General features: G+C 40.0%; 1 protein-coding gene across 1 annotated transcript; it reads right to left on the bottom strand.

The window, feature by feature from the left end:
- Positions 1-562: 562 nt before the first annotated feature.
- LOC137618027 (uncharacterized) lies at positions 563-22,060 on the bottom strand. Its single transcript, XM_068347946.1, has 4 exons — positions 21,962-22,060; positions 10,141-10,204; positions 9,624-9,940; positions 563-728 (listed from the first exon to the last, which is right to left on the bottom strand). Exons 1-4 carry the CDS (start codon positions 21,973-21,975, stop codon positions 563-565), a joined length of 561 nt encoding a protein of 186 aa, XP_068204047.1. The 5' UTR covers positions 21,976-22,060.
- Between the last annotated feature and the right edge of the window lie 1,568 nt (positions 22,061-23,628).

A 23,628-nucleotide genomic window follows, 5' to 3' on the forward strand; every position in this document is an offset into this window, starting at 1 on the left:
GGCAGTTTCTCACTATATTGTGATGCCTCAAATATAGGCAATCTATCACTATATTGTGATGCCTCAAATGTAGGCAATCTATCACTATATTGTGACGCCTAAGATGTAGGCAATTTATTACTATATTATGACGTATCGGATGTAGGCAGTTTTTCACTATATTGTGACGCCCAAGATGTAGGCAGTTTATCACTATATTATGACGCCCAAGATGTAGGCAGTTTTTCACTATATTGTGACGCCCAAGATGTAGGCAGTTTATCACTATATTGTGATGCCTAAGATATAGGCAGTTTATCACTATATTGTGACTCATCAGATGCAAGCACCTTATCACTATATTGTGACGCCTAAGATGTAGGCAGCTTATCACTATGTTGTGACGCCTAAGATGTAGACAGCTTATCACTATATTGTGACGCCTAAGATGTAAGTAGTTTATCACTATATTATGACGCATCAGATGCAGGCAGCTTATCACTTTATTGTGACGTCTAAGATGTAAGCAGTTTAACACTGTTGTGACGGCTAAGATGGATGCAGTTTAACACTGTTGTGACACCTAAGATGTAGGCAATCTATCTCTATATTGTGATGCATCAGATGCAGGCAGCTTATCACTATATTGTGACACATCAGATGCAGGCAGCTTATCACTATATTGTGACACATCAGATGCAGGCAGTTTTCCACTATATTGTGATGCCTCAAATGTTGGCAATTTAACACTATATTGTGACGTATCGGATATAGGCAGTTTATCACTATATTGTGACGCCTAAGATGTAGGCAGTTTATCACTGTTGTGACGCCTAAGATGTAGGCAGTTTATCACTTTATTGTGACGCCTAAGATGTAGGCAATTTATCACCAATTGTGATGCCTCAAATGTTGGCAGCTTATCACTATATTGTGATGCCTCAAATGTTGGCAATTTATCACTATATTGTGATGCCTCAAATGTTGGCAATTTATCACTATATTGTGATGCCTCAAATGTAGGCAATTTATCACTATATTGTGATGCCTCAAATGTAGGCAGTTTATCACTTATATTGTGATGCCTCAAATGTAGGCAGTTTATCACTATATTGTGATGCCTCAAATGTAGGCATTTTATCACTATATTGTGACGCCTAAGATGTTGGCAGTTTCTCACTATTGTGATGCCTCAAACGTAGGCAATTAATCACTATATTTTGACACCTGAGATGTAGGCAGTTTATCAGTATATTGTGACGCATCAGATGTAGGCAATTTATCACTATATTGTGACACCTCAAATGTAGGTAATTTATCACTATATTGTTACGCATGAGATGAGGCAGTTTCTCACTATATTGTGATGCCTCAGATGTAGGCAGTTTATCACTATATTGTGATGCCTCAGATATAGGCAGTTTATCACTATATTGTGACGCCTAAGATGTAGGCAATTTATCACTGTTGTGACGCCCAAGATATAGGCAGTTTATCACTATTTTGACGCCTAAGATGTAGGCAGTTTCTCACTATATTGTGACTCATCAGATGCAGGCAGCTTATCACTATATTGTGAGGCCTAAGATGTAGGCAGTTTATCACTATGTTGTGATGCCTAAGATGTAGGCAGTTTATCACTATGTTGTGATGCCTAAGATGTAGGCAGTTTATCACTACGTTGTGACGCATCAGATGTGGGCAGCTTATCACTATTGTGACGCCTAAGATGTAGGCAGTTTATCACTATTGTGACGCCTAAGATGTAGGCAGTTTATTGTGACGCCTAAGATGTAGGCAGTTTATCACTATATTGTGCCGCATCAGATGCAGGCAGCTTATCACTGTATTGTGACGCCTAAGATGTAGGCAGTTTAACACTATGTTGTGACACCTATAATGTAGGCAATTTATCACTATATTGTGATGCATCAGATGCAGGCAGCTTATCACTATATTGTGACACATCAGATGTATCAGTTTCTCACTATATTGTGATGCCTCAAATGTAAACAATTTAACACTATCTTGTGACGTATCGGATATAGGCAGTTTATCACTATATTGTGACGCCTAAGATGTAGGCAGTTTATCACTTTATTGTGACGCCTAAGATGTAGGCAGTTTCTCACTATATTGTGATACCTCAGATGTAGGCAGTTTATCACTATATTGTGACGCCTAAGATGTAGGCAATTTATCACTGTTGTGACGCCCAAGATGTAGGCAATTTATCACTATATTTTGACGCCTAAGATGTAGGCAGTTTCTCACTATATTTTGATGCCTCAAATGTAGGTAATTTATCACTATATTGACGTATCGAATGTAGGCAGTTTATCACTATATTGTGACGCCCAAGATGTAGGCAGTTTCTCACTATATTGTGATGCCTAAGATATAGGCAGTTTATCACTATGTTGTGACTCATCAGATGCAGGCAGCTTATCACTATATTGTGACGTCCAAGATGAAGGCAGTTTATCACTGTTGTGATGCTTAAGATGTAGGCAGTTTATCACTATGTTGTGATGCCTAAGATGTAGGCAGTTTATCACTATGTTGTGATGCCTAAGATGTAGGCAGTTTATCACTACGTTGTGACGCATCAGATGTAGGCAGCTTATCACTATTGTGACGCCTAAGATGTAGGCAGTTTATCACTATATACTGACGCCTAAGATGTAGGCAGTTTATCACTATATTGTGCCGCATCAGATGCAGGCAGCTTATCGCTATATTGTGACGCCTAAGATGTAGGCAATTTATTACTATATTGTGACGCCTAAGATGTAGGCAGTTTCTCACTATATTGTGATGCATCAGATGCAGGCAGCTTATCACTATATTGTGACACATTAGATGTAGGCAGTTTCTCACTATATTGTCATGCCTCAAATGTAAACAATTTAACACTATCTTGTGACGTATCGGATATAGGCAGTTTATCACTATATTGTGACGCCTAAGATGTAGGCAGCTTATCACAATATTGTGACGCATCAGATGTAGGCAATTTATCACTATATTGATTCCTCAAATGTTGGCAATTTATCACTATATTTTGACTTATCGGATGTAGGCAGTTTATCACTATATTGTGACGCCTAAGATGTAGGCAGTTTCCCCACTATATTGTGATGCCTCAAATATAAGCAATTTATTACTATATTGTGCCGCCTAAGATGTAGGCAGTTTAACACTTTGTGATGCCTCAAATGTAGGTAATTTATCACTATACTGTGATGTATCGGATGCTGGCAGTTTATCTCTATACTGTGACGCCTAAGATGTAGGCAGTTTCTCACTATATTGTGATGTCTCAAGTGTAGGCAGTTTCTCACTATATTGTGACGCATAAGATGTAGGCAGTTTGTCACTATATTGTGACGCATAAGATGTAGGCAGTTTCTCACTATATTGTGACGCATTAGATGTAGGCAGTTTCTCACTATATTGTGACGCATTAGATGTAGGCAGTTTATCACTATATTGTGACGCCCCAGATGTAGGCAGTTTATCACTATATTGTGACGCCCCAGATGTAGGCAGTTTATCACTATATTGTGACGCCCCAGATGTAGGCAGTTTATCACTATTGTGATGCCCCAGATGTAGGCAGTTTATCACTATATTGTGACGCCCCAGATGTAGGCAGTTTATCACTATATTGTGACGCCCCAGATGTAGGCAGTTTATCACTATATTGTGATGCCTCAGATGTAGGCAGTTTATCACTATATTTTGATGGCTCAGATGTAGGCAGTTTATTACTATATTGTGATGCCTAAGATGTAGGCAGTTTATCACTATATTGTGATGCCTCAGAAGTGGGCAGTTTATCACTATTGTGATGCCTCAGATGTAGGCAAATTTATCACTATATTGCGAAGCTTTAGAAATTGGAAATTTACCGCTATATTGTGACGCCTCAGACATAGGAAATTTACTGCTATATTGCGAAGCTTCAGACATAGGAAATTTACCACTATATTTTGACGCCTCGGATTTAATTTATCATTATATTGTGAAGCCTCTGGTGTAGGGATATTTATTGCTATGTTGTGACACCTCAGTAGTAGGTTTTGGGAGTCATTTTGAAGTGTTTGGCCATGAATACAGTGACCATTTTTGATCATGAAAAAATTGGTTGGAAACTTGGACAGCAAGTGAATCTTCAAAATTAAACATGAAGGAAGCAGGAGGCTGTCGACAGAGGATGTCGACAGAATTACGTAAAGTAAAGTACTTTAACAATGTTTAAACGTTGTTCCAGATAACAAAATTTTTTCGAATTTGATGCAAGTAAGTAGCAAAAAGCCAGATTTAGAAAGCATTGAAAACCAAAGATTTTAAACTTTACCCAATACACTGTTCAGGTCATCAAGAGTACAAAAGAGCGGATTTTTTAATTGGTTTTCAACTAACGTGGATGAATGGTCAATTCTTGCTTACATTTTTCAGTTATGGACAGGTGCGAGTTATTCATTCTTCCGACTGTTTTGCTACTTTTAAAAATAAGTTGAGAGGTTTTTAATTTCGAATATTAGTGTCCAGGTACAGAGGCAATTGATGCTTTAACTCGAGGTTTGGCAAGGGGGAAAAAAAAGAGGGGGTGTTAATGTCTCCATTTAGCTTCATATCAATGGTTATTAATAAAGTGGAGGTAGAAATTCTTCACTTAAGTTGAATATTCCAGAGTGGAGGTCCTCTCCATCTTGAATTTTGATATTATCGAGGGAAACTTTGTTAAATTTTGTGCTAGTGTTTACGTAATAAAAGGTTTATTACACACGGCAAAGATAAAGATTTTTTGGAAAATTTTCGTTGAAATTTAAAACTTTGATATAGAAGGTAAAGTTTTTGAAATTATAAATCATCCTGCTTTGCAGGATCATGAATGCAATGAAATGCCAACAGTCGTCTTTGATGGTGGCAACTAATTTGAACAAGTAAATTGGGGGACCTCAATTGTTATGGGTATCTTCTATCAAAGGTGAATGACAGCACCGACAAGGCCTACAAACTTGACTTTCAACAAAGAGACTTCCAATAATGATCACGAGCAAAGCAAAATGCCATTGTATGTTGCTTTATTTATCACGCTTTTATTAGATTCCGGTGCTTTAGTAATCTACAGTGATCAAACTATTTATACTATAAAGCGGATGCATGAAATAGGTTACTTAGATCCTACGGAAAATTCAGTTTTTAATTCTTTGCAAAAACGTGTGAAGAATTTAACTGGTAGATCGTTGCGTACAAAGTATCTTTTTGATAATCAGGTGTTGCAGAATCTGCACCGTTTATATTTTCCTTTGATATTTTAATAGATCATTAAGTTTTCTGATTTCTGAGATTTGCGGAATTAAGTTTATTGTAATTTGAAGATTTCTTTGTTGAACATCATAAGAAAAAAATAACTCGCCAATACTGTGAAATTTTAGTTTTGATATCAGAAGTTGTCATAAATACTTTTCCATATTTGATGTATTTTGCATGATACAGAGGAAGCTGGAATGATCTTGTCCTTTGATCAATTTACTTTTAAAGAAGTTTTAAAAGCTCCCGTATTTCCGAATAGGTTAAAGTAAAGTGAAGCACTGGCAATGTAACCAAACAGAATATTTTGTTAAAAGCTGACGCTACAAGTTCAAACATTGCAAACGATACCGTCAATGATAGGCGTCTCCATAGACACGAGCGTTGACAGTCTGTTTCAAGTAAACATGTTTGTCAAGGACTTCAGAAAGCGTTAAATGTGTATAAATAATTCGATCGGAACCTTTATTCCTTTCTCTCCATTTCTTTCCTTCTCTCCCCTTTGGTATTATCTAGGGTCAACCGGCACGATACGCTACAATGCAATTTAATGTTTTATTATGTCTATACCTGTAGAGAATGCGGAGGGAAGTGAGGTTTGGGGATTTTCTGTCAAAGAAACCTTTGAAGGGCGAAAGGCCAAAAGACAACCCAAGTGCATGTAAGATAGTTTCAGGTGAAATCTGTAATGAAAAGTCTAAATGTCGTATTACGAGTAGTACGACTATGGTAACGAATGCGCTGTTGAGTCACATAAGAACAGAAGTTTACTTGTGCATTACACAATGTTTTTCGGGTTCGTGGATATAAAGACTGAGGTAGCCAAGCAATCTTCATTGCAGATGAAGTAGCGGAAAGTCAAAACCTAAGAGTTTTGGAAGATGTATAGCTAAATAGGTTTAACGCATCTAAACAATATGATACTAAGGTGGTCGAAGTTGAAGTAAAGTTTGGAAATTCTGAGTAGATTATAGAAGCCATCTGTGCGCCTTTTATAAACTTTTATCTGATATAAACTTAGTTAAATTTACCTGGGTTGAAAGAAATCATACGTGGATACTCTCTAACTGATGAGCTTTTACTCGATTGAGGGGATGAATTCAATAATATCAATTTTATATTAAGAATAGGGTCCAGACATTGCATCTTAAGGTGCGTCCACACGGTGGAACATTGTCCGTCGAACACAATTGTTATCAGTTACCATTATGAAAGAAGCGTTAATGACGTCAATAACAAGCACCTAGGGGTGTGCCGAACAGTGACTTTGCTCGTAGAGTCCGACCTTCAGACACACTCCGGAGGCGGAGTGGCACTATGGACGAAGTTCTTCTTTTTTACCCGATCAATTTTAACATTTAGAAGATTAGGCATCACCTTCCCTGTAACCATGACTATTTGTAATCCAGTTACAGAGGAAAGCTGACTTTGAGATAGAAGAGAGGCTCAGTTGCTAATCGAACAGTACTGGCAGAGCCCATGCTTATAAACCATCAAAGCAAATGTTTACAAAGACAGAAATAAAAGTGTAGCAGCAATAAGTAGAATAACGTCAGAACTTCAGAGAAGTGGAATGAGTAACTGGTTTAAAAGTCGAAAAGAACAAGGAACCCATAATGGGCCATCATTACAAGGAAAAGCTACGCAAATTGGAGAAATAAAAAAAATGGAGGGTGGTGCAGAAGACATTTGCACAACCAAATTATGGCATTAAGATATAAGAGTATAGCTCAACAGAATCTATTTCAGATATAGACACCGAAGTCTCGTTTACCCGAAGAAGTGTTTGATCATGAGGAAAATACACAATTCTCTCTTTCTAAGAGACCAGTGGAAACAAATTTGATTTAGGTAACAACACATAATCTGAAGTATGACCAGTCTCAGTTATTTATTGGAATGATATATGCTACACATTGCACGTTAATAACAATTAACAACCTCGGTTCACTGAAAGGTTAATTTCAATTAGTCATATGTGATTCTATAATGCCTCCAAACGTGCTCCTGAAAAATGCTTCCTCTCGTACATGTATCCTGCTCAGTTATAAAAGGTTTTAAGGTCCCCGATAAAATGTATAAAGCGTTTGGGCCCATCAGTATATAGTTTTTAAAGTCTTGATTCATAGTCAATTTGAGTTTCCTTTACAATGGACGAATGGCTTCTGTTTTCCCTCAGTCTTTGCAACTAGTCCTTCCATGTACCATTCCATTGTTCTCAAAAGATCAGGAATAAGCATGAGGAATAATCTAATTTATTGGATTGTGCTTCTATTTTATGGTGTACTATGGTTATGATGCTTCGTACTTGAAGCTGACATCTACTGCTTGATTCTCGAGTACAGATTATAACATGACATAGATAACAGAGATGCCAGCGGACATCAGCTTTGGACATTTCTTCTGGTCTTTGTCTGGTAAAGGGAGTAGAAATCCTGGTAGTAAACTTCATCTGGTACCATTACTTGTTACCATATCAATTTCCTCATTAACACTTATGACGTCATTCTCTTTTAATTTAGACATGTTTATTTGTCCGACAGACACTGTTCGACCGTGTGGGCGCACCTTTAGTCTGTGGTGAGTTTTAGGAAAGATTGGGTCTGGATATCCTCAGACTTCTTTTGGCATTATGCTTGTGGGCAAAGTAGACGAGCTCATAGATGATTTATAAATTTTTTACTTTTATTTCTGAAACTTAGTTTTCATTGTTCGGTCATTAATACTAAGGATATGAACAAGATTATTTTTCATGTGGCTTGTTTGTTACTGGTGAAGATACTTTGGGTAATGATGACGGATGAAATTCACTTACTAGAAAAATCTTTGTCTTGAATGATAAAGACAGTATTAGAATTACAAAGGGCTACTAATGAAATTTTAGATAGTTTTAAATTCTCAAATTACGATACAGAAAAATATGAAAAGGCCATGGGACTGAATGATAAGTTGGTAAGGTTTGCACTTAATAACATAGGCAGACAGAGGCAGAGACTGGGATGGTAGGCTCAAACCTCTATATTGGCCTTGGGCTCAAGATGCCTTTAGGCCTACTTTAGAACGGTCTTTCTCATCTCGGTAAAAACTGCAGTTTTGCTGAAGCAATTTCAAAATTAAATGACAAGACATACAAAAATAACATTCTAGAATTTGATAGATGAAGTGTTCAAACAACAAAGAGGAAAGCAGTGTTATTGAGAGCATTTATAATTTAGAAGTGTTTTTAGAAGATCATCCAGGTTATAACTTCCTTCACATAAGCCTGTATTCAAAACTGACAGACCAACTACAAAATGCCGTATAGTATTATGAAATTTCTATGAAGTGGATTAAAAGGAACCAATGACTCTCATAATTAAGTTATGGTTTCAGGACCATCATCAAATCGGAAAATCACACCCTCCTTATTGCATCTTCGATTTGATGAAAAAAAAATCTTTTAATATATTTAGATGATAAAAAAGCTTTGAACCAAATCGCCCTGACTCCATACCTCTTACCGACATCTAAAAAGAAGAGACTGAAAACAAGAGCTCAAAAGACTGGACAATCAAAATAGTGTTAATGGCGGGTCTCTTTGTATCAAAATATCTGGATATTTTCTTCGTAGATATGCCGAATTACTTTTTTTTTAACTATATATTAAACATCTTTCTTTGAATGTAAAATAAATAAATGTTACAGGTAAAAAATTTTATTGAAAATTTACAAAACAAAATTAGTTTTTTTATTTATCAGATGTGGCCCAAGGCTGCCACAAACTCGTCATTCCAGCAAGTTTGTTGTTGTGCGTGTTGTAGATATACTGCTGGTGGTGTTGCGGCTGGTAGTGTAGAAGCTGGTAGTGTTGCGGCTGGTAGTGTAGAAGCTGGTGATGTTGCGGCTGGCGATATTGCGGCTGCTGGAGTAGAGTCTGGTAATGTTGTGGCTGCTGATGTAGAGACTGGTGATGATGTGGCTGCTGGTGTAGAGGCTGGTGATGTTGTGACTGCTGCTGGTGTAGAGGCTGGTGGTGTTGTGACTGCTGCTGGTGTAGAGGCTGGTGGTGTTGTGACTGCTGCTGGTGTAGAGGCTGGTGGTGTTGTGACTGCTGCTGGTGTAGAGGCTGGTGGTGTTGTGACTGCTGCTGGTGTAGAGGCTGGTGGTGTTGTGACTGCTGCTGGTGTAGAGGCTGGTGGTGTTGTGACTGCTGCTGGTGTAGAGGCTGGTGGTGTTGTGACTGCTGCTGGTGTAGAGGCTGGTGGTGTTGTGACTGCTGCTGGTGTAGAGGCTGGTGGTGTTGTGACTGCTGCTGGTGTAGAGGCTGGTGGTGTTGTGACTGCTGCTGGTGTAGAGGCTGGTGGTGTTGTGACTGCTGCTGGTGTAGAGGCTGGTGGTGTTGTGACTGCTGCTGGTGTAGAGGCTGGTGGTGTTGTGACTGCTGCTGGTGTAGAGGCTGTTGACACTGATATTGTTGCTGCCTTAGATATGCCTCAAGATCTCCAATAGCAGAAGGAAATTTCTTCAGAAACATATCTAAGGCTTCAAATGCTTCTTGAAGCAAACCAGTAGGAGGTGAAGGTGACTGAGCCAAAGGAAGGGAACGACGCCCAACGTTGAGTCGTTGCCTCTTCCTCTGCGGCTCTTGACACTCGCTGGACTGCAATGGGAAGAAGACTTGAATGAACTGGTTGTCATGTATAACAGTAAGAAATTCATTGGGAAATTCAAAATTGCACTGCAGAACAAATAAAAACTGAATGAGATACAAAATGTGTTATTAAATTTTACATAAACTAGACTTCTGTTAAAAGATGGGAAGCAATACTAAAAAACGAAGGGTGTATGCTGTGTACTCACAATAAAACCTGATTTTTCCGTTGATTCTGTACATCGGCGACGTTTCGAAACATTGGAATCAGATCTGAAAAATAAAGAGGAAAATTAGTTAAAATGATTAATCAGGATTGAATGAATAATCTAATTTCTTCCTAACAATTGGTAAGTTATGTACTAAAAACAATACATTTAATTCTATATTATGAAACATACAAACGCATTTGGAGTTTCCTCACTAGCTAATTATTGTCCTGTTTTCATGGATCAAACTATGTTTATGCAATGCTTTCATTTATAAGATGCCTGCAGATATTTGTGTCTGCCACATGGTTTTAGATGAATAATTATTTCAAAACAAAAAGTTTGCGAGGAAATGGACAAGCTGAACAGGGCTTTGAGTCCCTGCCAAAAAAGGATCAAGAACCAGTGCAGTCTGAGTACACTTGGTGGAAACATATATAGCGCATAACCTCAAACAATACGTTTGAGCTTTCTACTATGACACAGGTATGCCTGCAAAATCACAATATCATCTATCGAAAGTTAGACGATAGACTATTCCGATAAAATTATCTCTAAAGCTGAAATGCTTGTTTACATTAGTGTCAGTTTCATATATTCTTATTATAAGCTAGGCTATAACCCTAGTCGGAAAACAATCAAGATGTCGTAAGTCCAAGGGCTCCTACAAAAATGGAAAATAGCCCACTGAGGAAAGAAAACCAGGAAATAAACAATCAAAATGAAATATTTCAAGAACAGCAACGTCATCAAATTGCAGAAGATTTTTCACATATAAACTATAAAAACTTAAATGTCCACCTCCTAATACCACTGCTTACCATGGCTAAAGAGTCTCTTCTACCCTTACCAAGAAGAAAGTAACCACTGAACAATCACATTGCAGTAGTTAAACCCTTGAGCGAAGTATTGTTTGATAATCTGTGTTGTCAGATGTATGAGGACAGAGGAGAATGTGGTAAGAATAGTCCACACTATTCAGTATGTGTGTAGGCACAAACAAAATGAGCCGTAACCCGAGAAAGGGGTCCAATGTAGTAGTCTGGCCAGTCAAAGGACCCAATAACTCTCAAACTGGTAGTATCTCAACGGGTGGCTGGTGCCCTGGCCAACCTGCCACATATGGAAGATATATTTATTTAGATAAGTGTATTTGCACATTTGACCTTGTTTGTGGAGGCGACTGAAAGCAGAATCTCCAGCAAATGCACTGTCAGTGCATTTACTGTAGAGGCAGTAAATGCAAATTCCTGAAAGCATTGGTCAAATGACAGACTGAAAAGAGAGGCATGAAACAAAACGCCCAATCGGCAAAAACTCCAAAATCAAACTGAATAAACTGATAAAGGATATAGTTAGTATGTGCTACAAAGGAACAGCCGGGCCAGGAAGATATCATAGCCAAAAATTATAGAATGACAGTCTCCCAAAACCGAAGAAAGAAGTTAACTAAGGAGAGAGGATTGGACAAAAAGCTACACAAGACATGGCTTGTTGGTAGCAGGTCCATCGACACCAAATCCGTCCGCCCAGTAAGGGTCGGGGCACATCTACTCTTGGGGAAGTTGATGCGCCCCAGTAGGCGCCCCAGGACCAAGTCGTTGCTGCCCAACTCTCGTGCAAATACTAAAGAATTATACAGCGGATCAAGTGAGGTGACGAACGAATAATTTCAAACAACTTGAACCAGCCAAATGAGGTTACTTTCGAGTATAAATATTGCTTATAGCCACACTTCCATCATGGCGACGGCCCTGTTTGGTTTTTTCCTCAATTATTATTATTATTATTATTATTACTATCCAAGCTACAACCCTAGTTGGAAAAGCAAGATGCTATAAGCCCAGGGGCTCCAACAGGGAAAAATAGCTCAGTGAGGAAAGGAAATAAGGAAATAAATAAATGAAGAGAACAAATTAACAATAAATCATTCTAAAATAAGAAACAACGTCAAAACAGACATGTCATATAATAAACTATCAACAACATCAAAAACAAATATGTCATAAATAAACTATAAAAAGACTATGTCTGCCTGGTCAACAAAAAAGCATTTGCTCCAACTTTGAACTTTTGAAGTTCTACTGATTCAACCACCCGATTAGGAAGATCATTCCACAACTTGGTCACAGCTGGAATAAAACTTCTAGAGTACTGCATAGTATTGAGCCTCGTGATGGAGAAGGCCTGGCTATTAGAATTAACTGCCTGCCTAGTATTACGAACAGGATAGAATTGTCCAGGGAGATCTGAATGTAAAGGATGGTCAGAGTTGTGAAAAATCTTATGCAACATACATAATGAACTAATTGAACGACGGTGCCAGAGATTAATATCTAGATCAGGAATAAGAAATTTAATAGACCGTAAGTTTCTGTCCAACAAATTAAGATGAGAATCAGCAGCTGAAGACCAGACAGGAGAACAATACTCAAAACAAGGTAGAATGAAGGAATTAAAACACTTCTTCAGAATAGATTGATCACCGAAAATCTTGAAAGACTTTCTCAATAAGCCTATTTTTTGTGAAATTGAAGAAGACACAGACCTTATATGTTTCTCAAAAGTAAATTTACTGTCGAGAATCACACCTAAAATTTTGAAAGAGTCATACATATTTAAAGAAACATTATCAATACTGAGATCCGGATGTTGAGGAACCACCGTCCTTGACCTACTTACAATCATACTTTGAGTTTTGTTAGGATTCAACTTCATACCCCATAATTTGCACCATGCACTAATTCTAGCTAAATCTCTATTAAGGGATTCACCAACCCTAGATCTACATTCAGGGGATGGAATTGATGCAAAGAGAGTAGCATCATCTGCATATGCAACAAGCTTGTTTTCTAGGCCAAACCACATGTCATGTGTATATAGTATGAAAAGTAATGGGCCAAGAACACTACCCTGTGGAACACCAGATATCACATTCCTATAATCACTATGGTGCCCATCAACAACAACTCTTTGAGATCTATTACTTAAAAAATCAATAATAATGCTAAGAAACGACCCACCCACTCCCAACTGTTTCAGTTTGAAAACAAGGGCCTCATGATTAACACGGTCAAAGGCAGCACTAAAATCAAGGCCAATCATACGAACTTCCCGACCACAATCAAGGGATTTCTGTACAGCATTGGAGATTGTAAGAAGGGCATCACATGCTCCAAGGCCTTTACGAAAACCAAATTGCAAACTAGGGAGTAGATGATTACCTTCAGCAAACCTATTAAGACGTTATTAAGACGTTTTGCCAGAAGACGTTCAAAAATTTTAGATAATATGGGAGTTATGGAAATTGGGCGGTAATCAGTGGGACTTGAGCTACCACAAACACATTTACATAGAGGAGTAACATTACCAATTCTCCAACTAGTGCTAAAAGCTCCTCTTCTTGCTAACTTGCGCAAAATAACATAACTTTGGAGCTAAGAAATCTGCTGTCTTTATAAAAAACAAAGGAAAAATACCATTTGGGTCTACACCTCCATAAGCATCAAGGTCCATCAACAGAGCTTTAATCTCACGAGATCGAAAAGCTAAACTAGTTAGTTTAGCCTCAGGAAAACAGGAATGAGGAAGTTCAAGTTTTTCATTACTCTGTTTACTGTCAAAAACATCAGCCAAAATTCAAGAACACAAGGTTTCTGTTGCACCACGCAAGGGTTGAAAGATAGCTATTTGGGTTAGAAGAAACGCCAGGTTAGGCGATGTTCTAGAGTTTGTTTCTATTGAAATGTTTGTTTCAGTCGTAACTTCAAATGTTACACCTGGTGTGTCCCAATCAATATTACCCTTATGTATTTACTTATATTCCTACACTCATTTCACATATGCTGTATACATGTGCCAACACACACACACACACACACATATATATATATATATATATATATATATATATATATATACAGAACACATTCATGGACATACATTACGCTCCGTATTAATTAGATGTTACAACATTGTATGTATATTTAGAGATCAGTGGATTTATAGCCTAGTAATGTATAGCGCATGGATTGAGATATAAAACGAAAAATTGCCGTTACGAAAAGTAACTGCAAATTTTCGTTTTATATTTCTATCCAGCAAGAGTTTTCCTTCCACGGTTATATTTGAACTTTTATTGTAATGTCAGTTGGAAACCAAATCTTTATTGTACACTTACTGTCGCTTAAAAATCCCTAATTGAAAATGCAAATGGAATTTGGGTAAAAAGTAAAAAAGAAAATCTAAAAACAAACAAGCAAGGGAACTCAAATTAGCTAAAGGAATAAAATGTTATTTTCATTAGTAAAATAAATTTTTGAATATACTTACCCGATAATCATGTAGCTGTCAACTCTGTTGCCCGACAGAAATCTACGGTCGGGATACGCCAGCGATCGCTATTCAGGTGGGGGTGTACACAACAGCGCCATCTGTGGTCAGGTACTCTAGTACTTCTTGTCAACACCACCTCAATTTTTTCCTCGGTCCACTGGTTCTCTATGGGGAGGAAGGGTGGGTCAATTAAATCATGATTATCGGGTAAGTATATTCAAAAATTTATTTTACTAATGAAAATAACATTTTTCAATATTAATCTTACCCGATAATCATGTAGCTGATTCACACCCAGGGTGGTGGGTGGAGACCAGCATACATGTTAACAAAGAAGCTAAGTATCCCGTATTTTATTTTATTAGTTATTCAAAAATAACATAAAATAAATAAGTACCTGGTAAGGAAGACGACTTGAACCATTACTCTGCCTTTATTAAGTAAGTCTTTCTTACTGAGCGTAGCGGTCCTCTTAGGATGCTGAACGACTCTTAGGTGCTGAAGTATAAAGGGCTGCAACCCATACTAAAGGACCTCATCACAACCTTTAACCTCGGCGCTTCTCAAGAAAGAATTGACCACCCGCCAAATCAACAAGGATGTGGAAGGCTTCTTAGCCGACCGTACAACCCATAAAAAGTATTCAAGAGAAAGGTTAAAAAGGTTATGGGATTATGGGAATGTAGTGGCTGAGCCCCCGCCTACTACTGCATTCGTTGCTACGAATGGTCCCAGGGTGTAGCAGTTCTCGTAAAGAGACTGGACATCTTTGAGATAGAATGATGCGAACACTGACTTGCTTCTCCAATAGGTTGCATCCATAACACTCTGCAGAGAACGGTTCTGTTTGAGGGCCACTGAAGTAGCCACAGCTCTCACTTCATGTGTCCTTACCTTCAGCAAAGCAAGGTCTTCTTCCTTCAGATGAGAATGTGCTTCCCTAATCAGGAGCCTGAATAGGTAAGAAACTGAGTTCTTAGACCTTGGAAGAGAAGGCTTCTTGATAGCACACCATAAGGCTTCTGATTGTCCTCGTAAAGGTTATGACCTTTTTAGATAGTACCTAAGAGCTCTAACTGGGCAAAGTACTCTCTCCAGTTCGTCCCCCACCAAGTTGGACAGGCTTGGGATCTCGAACGACTTAGGCCAAGGACGTGAAGGAAGCTCGTTTTAGCAAAAAACCGAGCTGCAAGGAACATGTAGCCGTTTCAGATGTGAAAAACTATGTTCCTGCTGAAGGCGTGGATCTCGCTTACTCTTTTAGCTGTTGTCAAGCACACGAGGAAAAGAGTTTTTAATGTGAGGTCCTTAAAAGAGGCTGATTGGAGAGGTTCAAATCTTTATGACATAAGGAACCTTAGGACCACGTCTAGATTCCAGCCTGGAGTGGACAACCGACATTCCTTTGAGGTCTTAAAAGACCTAAGGAGGTCCTGTAGATCTTTGTTGGTGGAAAGATCCAAGCCTCTGTGGCGGAAAACCGCTGCCAACATACTTCTGTAACCCTTAATCGTAGGAGCTGAAAGGGATCTTACGTTCCTTAGATGTAACAGGAAGTCAGCAATCTGGGTTACAGTGGTACTGGATGAGGAAACTGCATTGGCCTTGTACCAGCTTCGGAAGACTTCCCCTTTAGACTGATAGACTCTGAGAGTGGATGTCCTCCTTGCTCTGGCAATCGCTCTGGCTGCCTCCTTCGAAAAGCCCCTAGCTCTTGAGAGTCTTTCGAAAGTCTGAAGGCAGTCAGACGAAGAGCGTGGAGGTTTGGATGTACCTTCTTTACGTGAGGTAGACGTAGAAGGTCCACTCCTAGAGGAAGAGTCCTGGGAATGTCGACCAGCCATTGCAGTACCTCTATGAACCATTCTCTCGCGGGCCAGAGCGGAGCCAACCAACGTCAGCCGTGTCCCTTTGCGAGAGGCGAACTTCTGAAGTACCCTGTTGACAATCTTGAACGGCGGGAATGCATACAGGTCGAGATGGGACCAATCCAGCAGAAAAGCATCCACGTGAACTGCTGCTGGGTCTGGAATCGGAGAACAATACAACGGGAGCCTCTAGGTTATCGAGGTAGCGAACAGATCTATGGTTGGCTGACCCCACAGGGCCCAAAGTCTGCTGCAAACATTCTTGTGAAGGGTCCACTCTGTGGGGATGACCTGACCCTTCCGGCTAAGGCGATCTGCCATGACATTCATATCGCCCTGAATGAACCTCGTTACCAGCGTGAGCTTTAGATCTTTTAACCAGATGAGGAGGTCCCTTGCGATCTAGAACAACTTCCACGAATGAGTCCCTCCCTGCTTGGAGATGTAAGCCAAGGCTGTGGTGTTGTCAGAGTCCACCTCCACCACCTTGTTAAGCTGGAGGGACTTGAAGTTTATCAAGGCCAGATGAACCGCCAACAGCTCCTTGCAATAGATGTGAAGTGTCCTTAGCTCCTGATTCCATGTTCCCGAGCATTCCTGTCCGTCCAAAGTCGCACCCCAGCCCGTGTCTGATGCGTCAGAGAAGAGACGGCGGTCGGGTTTCTGAACAGCCAAAGGTAGACTTCCTTGAGAAGAAAGCTGTTCTTTCACCACGTGAGAGTAGACCTCCTCTCTTCGGAAACAGGAACTGAGATCGTCTCTAGCGTCATGTCCTTTATCCAGTGAGCCGCTAGATGATACTGAAGGGGGGGAGGTGGGGTCTCCCTAACTCGATGAACAGGGCAGCGATGAAAGTGTCCCTGTTAGACTCATCCACTACCTGACTGAGCATCGGTTCCTTCTCAGCATGCTCTGGATGCAATCTAGGGCTTAGTATATCTTTGGGGCCGACGGAAAAGCCCGAAAAGCTCGACTCTGAAGATCCATACCCAGGTAGACAATGGTCTGGGATGGGACGAGCTGGGACTCCTTAAAATTGACCAGGAGGCCCAGTTCCTTGGTCAGATCCATAGTCCATCTGAGAATCTCCAGACAGCGACGACTTGTGGGAGCTCTTAAAAGCTAGTCGTCTGACGGAGCCGGACACAAGATCATGGTACTGCTGCACAGTCTGTGAACTGTCAACCATGGGGAAGCGAGGAAGTAAAGTGACAACCCGAAGCTGTCTAGACTGTCTGGGTCGTACAGACAACTCCTTATCGGGTTGCTGAGGTTGCCGCACTGCGTCACAACAAGTCACTTCTGCTGGTTGTTGAACGTCTTCCCAGTGACACACTGACTCCGTAAACAAAAAAAAAATCCTCTAACAAGGACTAAGCTTGGACTGCATGTCTTGCAACACAGCTCAAGGTCTATGGGAGCAGGTGTGGTAACAGACGGGGTTAGCGACTGAAGTGGAACCATTACCCTCCCTGGAAGCATGCTATGCTTAAATAAAAGTCCATAGGAGGCTAAGCAGCTAAAGGCTCCTCTCCAAATGACAGAGTCCTCAAGGGAAAATCAGAAGGAGGGAGAATAGCACTTTATCATCTACAGGAACCATATCCGAGAAAAGCTAAGTTCTCTCAGTGAGGGTTTCACTGGTGCAAAAGCAGCAGACTAGAAGGCAACGTTATGAAACTGCTTGACAGTCTAGTGAGTTGGCAACAACCAAAGATGTGTGACTGAGAAGCATGCGGTAAGGTATGCAGAGCATGCTGTATGCAGAGCATGCTGTATGTAGAGCATGCTGTAAGGTAAGCAGAGCATGTTGCATGGCGTGCGGCTTATGCTGCATGGGATGAGGCTCATGCTGCATGGGATGAGGCTCATGCTGCATGGTATGAGACTCATGCTGCATGGGATGAGGCTCAAGCTGCAAGGGATGAGGCTTATGCCGCATGCGTTGAGGAGGATGCCGCATAGTATGAGGCTCCTGCCTCATGGGTTGAGGCGGTTATTTATTCTTAAAAGGAAATCTGAACCTGACCCTAATCTAGCTGTCCGAGGATTTACCTGTTGAGACATCAGTCTCTTTACCAGCGAGTTTTACCAGATTTCCCCGGGCCACCACGTGACACAATTGGTAGTAATTCATTCAAATTACCCCTAATGAGTCAATATGGATAAATATCAACACAACATCGTGTTCAAATAGAAATAAATTTCTACCTCATACTTGGGATCGAACGCTAGCCCCTTCTAATGAAAGGCCAGGTCGAAACCAACCATGCCACGAGAGCCCATTGCCGCATAGCATGAGGCTCCTGCCTCATGGTTTGAGGAGGACGCTGCGCAGAGAGGCTCATGCTGTGAAGAATGCGGTTGCTGCATGCGTTGAGGGGGCTGCCTCATAGCATGAGGTTCCTCAAGAGTTGAGGTTGCCTCAAGAGTGGAGGTGGCTGCCGCAAGAGTTGAGGTTGCTGCCTCAAGGATGGTGGAGGTTGCCGCAACGCAAGAGGTTGCTGCATAGCGCTGGTATCTGGCAACTCCCAATGCGGCAGCTCACGCGTGGAGGTAGGTTGAGGAACCTCAACATCATACGTCTGGCAGGGTGGACTGCGCAGAGGTGGAGTTGAGGTTGCTGCCTCGAGGATGGTGGAGGTTGTCGCACCGCAAGAGGTTGCTGCCTCGAGGATGGAGGAGGTAGTCGCAACGCAAGAGGCTCCTACCTCAAGGGTAGAGGAGGTTGCTGCAAAGCATAAGGCTCCTGCCTCAAGTGTTGAGGAGGTTGCCGCGTGGCAAGAGGCTCCTGCCTCAAGGAAAGTGGAGGTTGCTGCACAGAGCTGGTATCTGGCAACTCCCAATGCGGCAGCTCACGCATGGAGGTAGCTTGAGGAACCTCAACATCATACGTCTGGCAGGCTGGACTGCGTAGAGGTGGAGGAGCGCTCGCAGGAGGAGGTGTGTTAACCTTCTCTGCCTGAAACTCCTGCATCAACACCGCAAGCTGAGACTGCATTGTCAGCAGCATAGACCACTAGAGTTTAAGAAAGACAACAACAAACGGAGCTACTGTCCGTTGAAACTGAGGGTCTAAAACAGCTGGTGCGGCAACAGACTGAGTTACTGTCTGTTGCGATACCACCTTGCCTCTCTGGGAGGTGTGCAGTTGTCGTACTGCAGCAAGTCCGAACTGACCCAGTGCTAATGGCACCACCTAGGAGTTGGACTTGCGCGGAAGGGACCGACTTGCACTTAAAAGCTGCAAGATTTGGTCCATAGTTTCTGCGAGAAACCTCTTCCGCAGACGAGGAATAAATGGGCTCTCTCGTCTTTGTGTGGGTGGGGTGATCACGTCGGCTACGTGAGTTGGTTACACCCGAAACCACGGAGGGAAACGTCTGTTCGTCGATCAAGGCCTGCTGAACCCATAAGTCCTTCGACATTACTTCTCCCCTGGGCTTGGGAGCTTGTAAGAGGTCCCAGACTAGGCGAACAACTGGCACGAACAGACGAACCCTCGAACGCAACACTAACACTTTGCGCTTATCACTATTGATTTTCTGTTTGCACTTATTTCACTGAACTCGAAACTTTAAGTGGTTTGTACCTGAAACACGCAATTCTATCCTTCATTAAAAGTTAGTAATTGCGAAAACAGTATTACAATGTAACAGAAAAACATAATGAAAGATAAATAATTCAGTGGCTGGAAAAGAGACTAAACACTAGATCAAATAAACTACGTTTAAAATCTCTCACCGCATAAAGCCTGAGAACAAGAATAAAACTCTAGAAACGTTTACCTTCTTCCCCTAAAGAGACTAGGGAGAAGAGCAAAAACGATAACAACGTTACCCGCTTGAACGAAACGTTTATCCTCCTCTCTCTCCCTCCGTCTCTATCTCTCTCTCTCTCTCTCTTGACTTAGCACCTGAGAGAAGAGCCCAATTATATATATCGTTAAAACATATTATTGTTAAAGGAAAAAAACTGAAAGGTTTCCCAAATAAAAAGTTCCTTTATTAGAATTAAAACCATTTAAGCTAAGAAAGAATGAACAAAACGCTAGAATCGGTTTACTCTTACTGCAACGTGACACCGTGGTAGACTCTCTCTCTATCGTAACAATAGAGCGCAAGTTGAACGTGCTGAACGTCAACAACTGCAGAGACAAAACAAAACGTTAGTTCAACTTTGAAAACAGTACAAGACTATCAAAGAAATTCTTTCAAAAACATTAAAATAGCATAATATGTTAACAGGTAAAAACGAAATGACGGGCTCAATGTTAATTAACTTCGGTTCAAGAAAAGACCGCCTACTATTAGGAAAGGTCGAATATAAACAAATATAAAAATTAATTTTAATAAGTTTATAATAAAAGGAAGTTAATCAAAGAGTCCTATAAAAGGCGGAGAGATATAAATCAAATTAATTCCAAAAACTTGCTAAGCTAATGATATAGCTTCCTGTATAGCGAAGGCTAAACTCTAGAGCAAATACATCACCAAATCGTGAGCAATAACTCCAGAATCAACAGCGTATCCAAGTAGGTCTAGCCGGAGGCACGACAGAGGAAAAATTGAGGTGGTGTTGACAAGAAGTACTGGAGTACCTGACCACAGATGGCGCTGTTGTGTACACCCCCACCTGAATAGCGATCGCTGGCGTATCCCGACCGTAGATTTCTGTCGGGCAACAGAGTTGACAGCTACATGATTATCGGGTAAGATTAATATTGAAAAAATGGGGCCCACACTAAACAGTTGTCAAGCCTCCCAGAGTCATCTCAGCCTTTCATACCAGGTAAAAGCTTGGAGACATTTCATGCAAGGGTAGCAGACTTATTCTGATCATTTACTGGCTCATTCTGACCTAACATGTATTCACATATGTAACATTGTTTTATAATATAGTTTCCCTTGTTTCCGATAGTCAACCTGGTGTCTTATTTAGATATATTGGGTAAGCAATATCATTTACTTATTAAAATTTATAAAATAGTTCATCCAAAACGAAAGTCCGAAACAGCCAAGCAAATGGTCCGAATCATCCAAAAATATCCAAATTATCCAAAACAGGCGAGACTAAGGACCGAATAAGACTGTATTTAACTACTGTACCAGAAGGGAAAACCAGAAAATAGGCTGCTCTCTCTCTCTCTCTCTGTATATATATATATATATATATATATATATATATATATATATATATATATATATATATATATATATATATATATATATATATATATATATATATATATATACATCGCTTTTCGGAACTTGCTATAAGAGTGTTATTATCACCTAACCTCCAAAAGAAAGAAAACTCGGCAGTAACTTCTCGTGAGGTTACTTATAAATAACTATTTGACACCAGACTTCACGAATCGGATTCAGGATCGTTGGAAAGATTCCCGAAATCATCGTACCACCTCCAATTCACACGAATACATAAGAAACTAATGGATTTTATGAATTTGATCTTGTACTACAGCAATAATCGATCATTAAGAAAGGGACCTTTACAGAATACCGAAGTAACGCACCTAGTTCGCAAGATCTCTGAACACGAAAAAGTAATATTCACAGAAAATACGTATATCACAATAGTTATCAAATCATCCTTACCCTCCAAACTCCATCTTGCAACACAATAAACAAAGTTTTATTCGATGTATCGAGTGATCGGCCACAAAGCAATAACGCTGATGTTGACACTTCGACTGACTGAGCTCGAATGAGGCTGCCTGTCTTGGGAGAAGCGTCGCCAAGTTCCCGCCAATCAGAACCACGTGATTCCCATAACGTCAAGTGGGGCGCAGGGTATATAGAATAAGGGAGGTGGGGCGCATCACTGCGCCACCAAAGATATTGTATGGAATCGAATCAAAATGGCGGCTGTCATTCCTTTCTTGATGTCTTCTTATAGTAACTTCAAGACATAAAATCGGCGATAATGGAAGCATACACAATTTACAACGCTTGAAACTCCAATGCAGTTTACATGAAATTGGAAAGAAAACGAACTCAACTTTTCATTGTTGAATTATATTCGATCAACAAATCACGATTGAATCAATTTAAATAATGCATTTACTTAGTCTTTTCCATTCTTGCCTTAAAGAATCCACCAATAAGAATATTATACGAAAACATTTTCAAATCTACGTAAATTTCAAATGGTTCCTTGTAAGTAGCCTTCAAGAATGTCATAAAAACTTCAAAATTGTTAGGTAACTGACTTCACTTAAATGAAAACAGAAGAGTGATGTAAATTTTCGTGAAGTTACGTTAGGAACAGAATACATCAAAGCTACATGTCATTTGAAAACGTGAAATATTTTTAAAAGAATTCTTAGAAATTACTGGAATTACTGAAGAGTTTTCATTACACGAACTACAAAGCTGTAAGAACGAGAGAAATTACAAACTCAGATTTACGAGGTCAATCACCTGTACACGCAGAACGAGTTCTAAATGGCAAACAGCCATTCTAGCAAACTACTTTCTTGAATCAGATTACGGATTGCCAAGGCAAGAGCCCGTGTCTTGCATAAGGTAGGGCAATCTAAAACGAATGAACTATTGGATCGGAACTGAAAAGAAACACATTTTTTGAGTCACTTAAACATCTGTGGGTTGATCTCTTATCCCAGAGTTCTAGTCTTGAACTACCGAATTCTTTCGCTTTTCTAGTTCGTATATTTTTTTTTTTCAATAATTCTCGTAATTTCAAACGATTCTGTTTAATGTGTTATTTCCTGTTTTCAAATGATAAGCAGCTTTTGTTATACTCCGTAGTTCTCGTGTCACAAGACTTTTTTTTCTGAAGAAATTTCCCAAAAATCATCGTTCGTCTTAACACTAAAATAAAGTTTTACAGGGGAGTTTGACAACTCTCCAACACTCCAGTAATATAAGACTACAATTATTTTTCATATGTAATGGATAAATTTGTTTTGAATACACTTTCTTTAATCAATGAAGGCAACAAAATGTTTTTATTTTGGTGATCAGCTGATCACTCCTCAACGCCATCTACATGCCAACTAATGTTATTCAAGCAATCAACACTACTTTTCTTTATTTTACTTTGATGGCTGCTTTTCCGGTCCCATACAGCAGGGGAACCCCACTCTCTACAGAACCTCCACTGTCGTTTTACCTTGTTCGTTCAGAGTATTTAACGTTTCATATCGCGTATTGTTCATTTACAGTTAATTCGTCACTGTTGTATGACTTGAAATAAGAAAGTCTTCAGTTTCCTCTTGAAAGCCTTAATGTTTGGTGGGAGC

The sequence above is a fragment of the Palaemon carinicauda genome, chromosome 24, assembly GCF_036898095.1.
Source record: "Palaemon carinicauda isolate YSFRI2023 chromosome 24, ASM3689809v2, whole genome shotgun sequence".
Taxonomy (NCBI): Eukaryota; Metazoa; Arthropoda; class Malacostraca; order Decapoda; family Palaemonidae; genus Palaemon; species Palaemon carinicauda.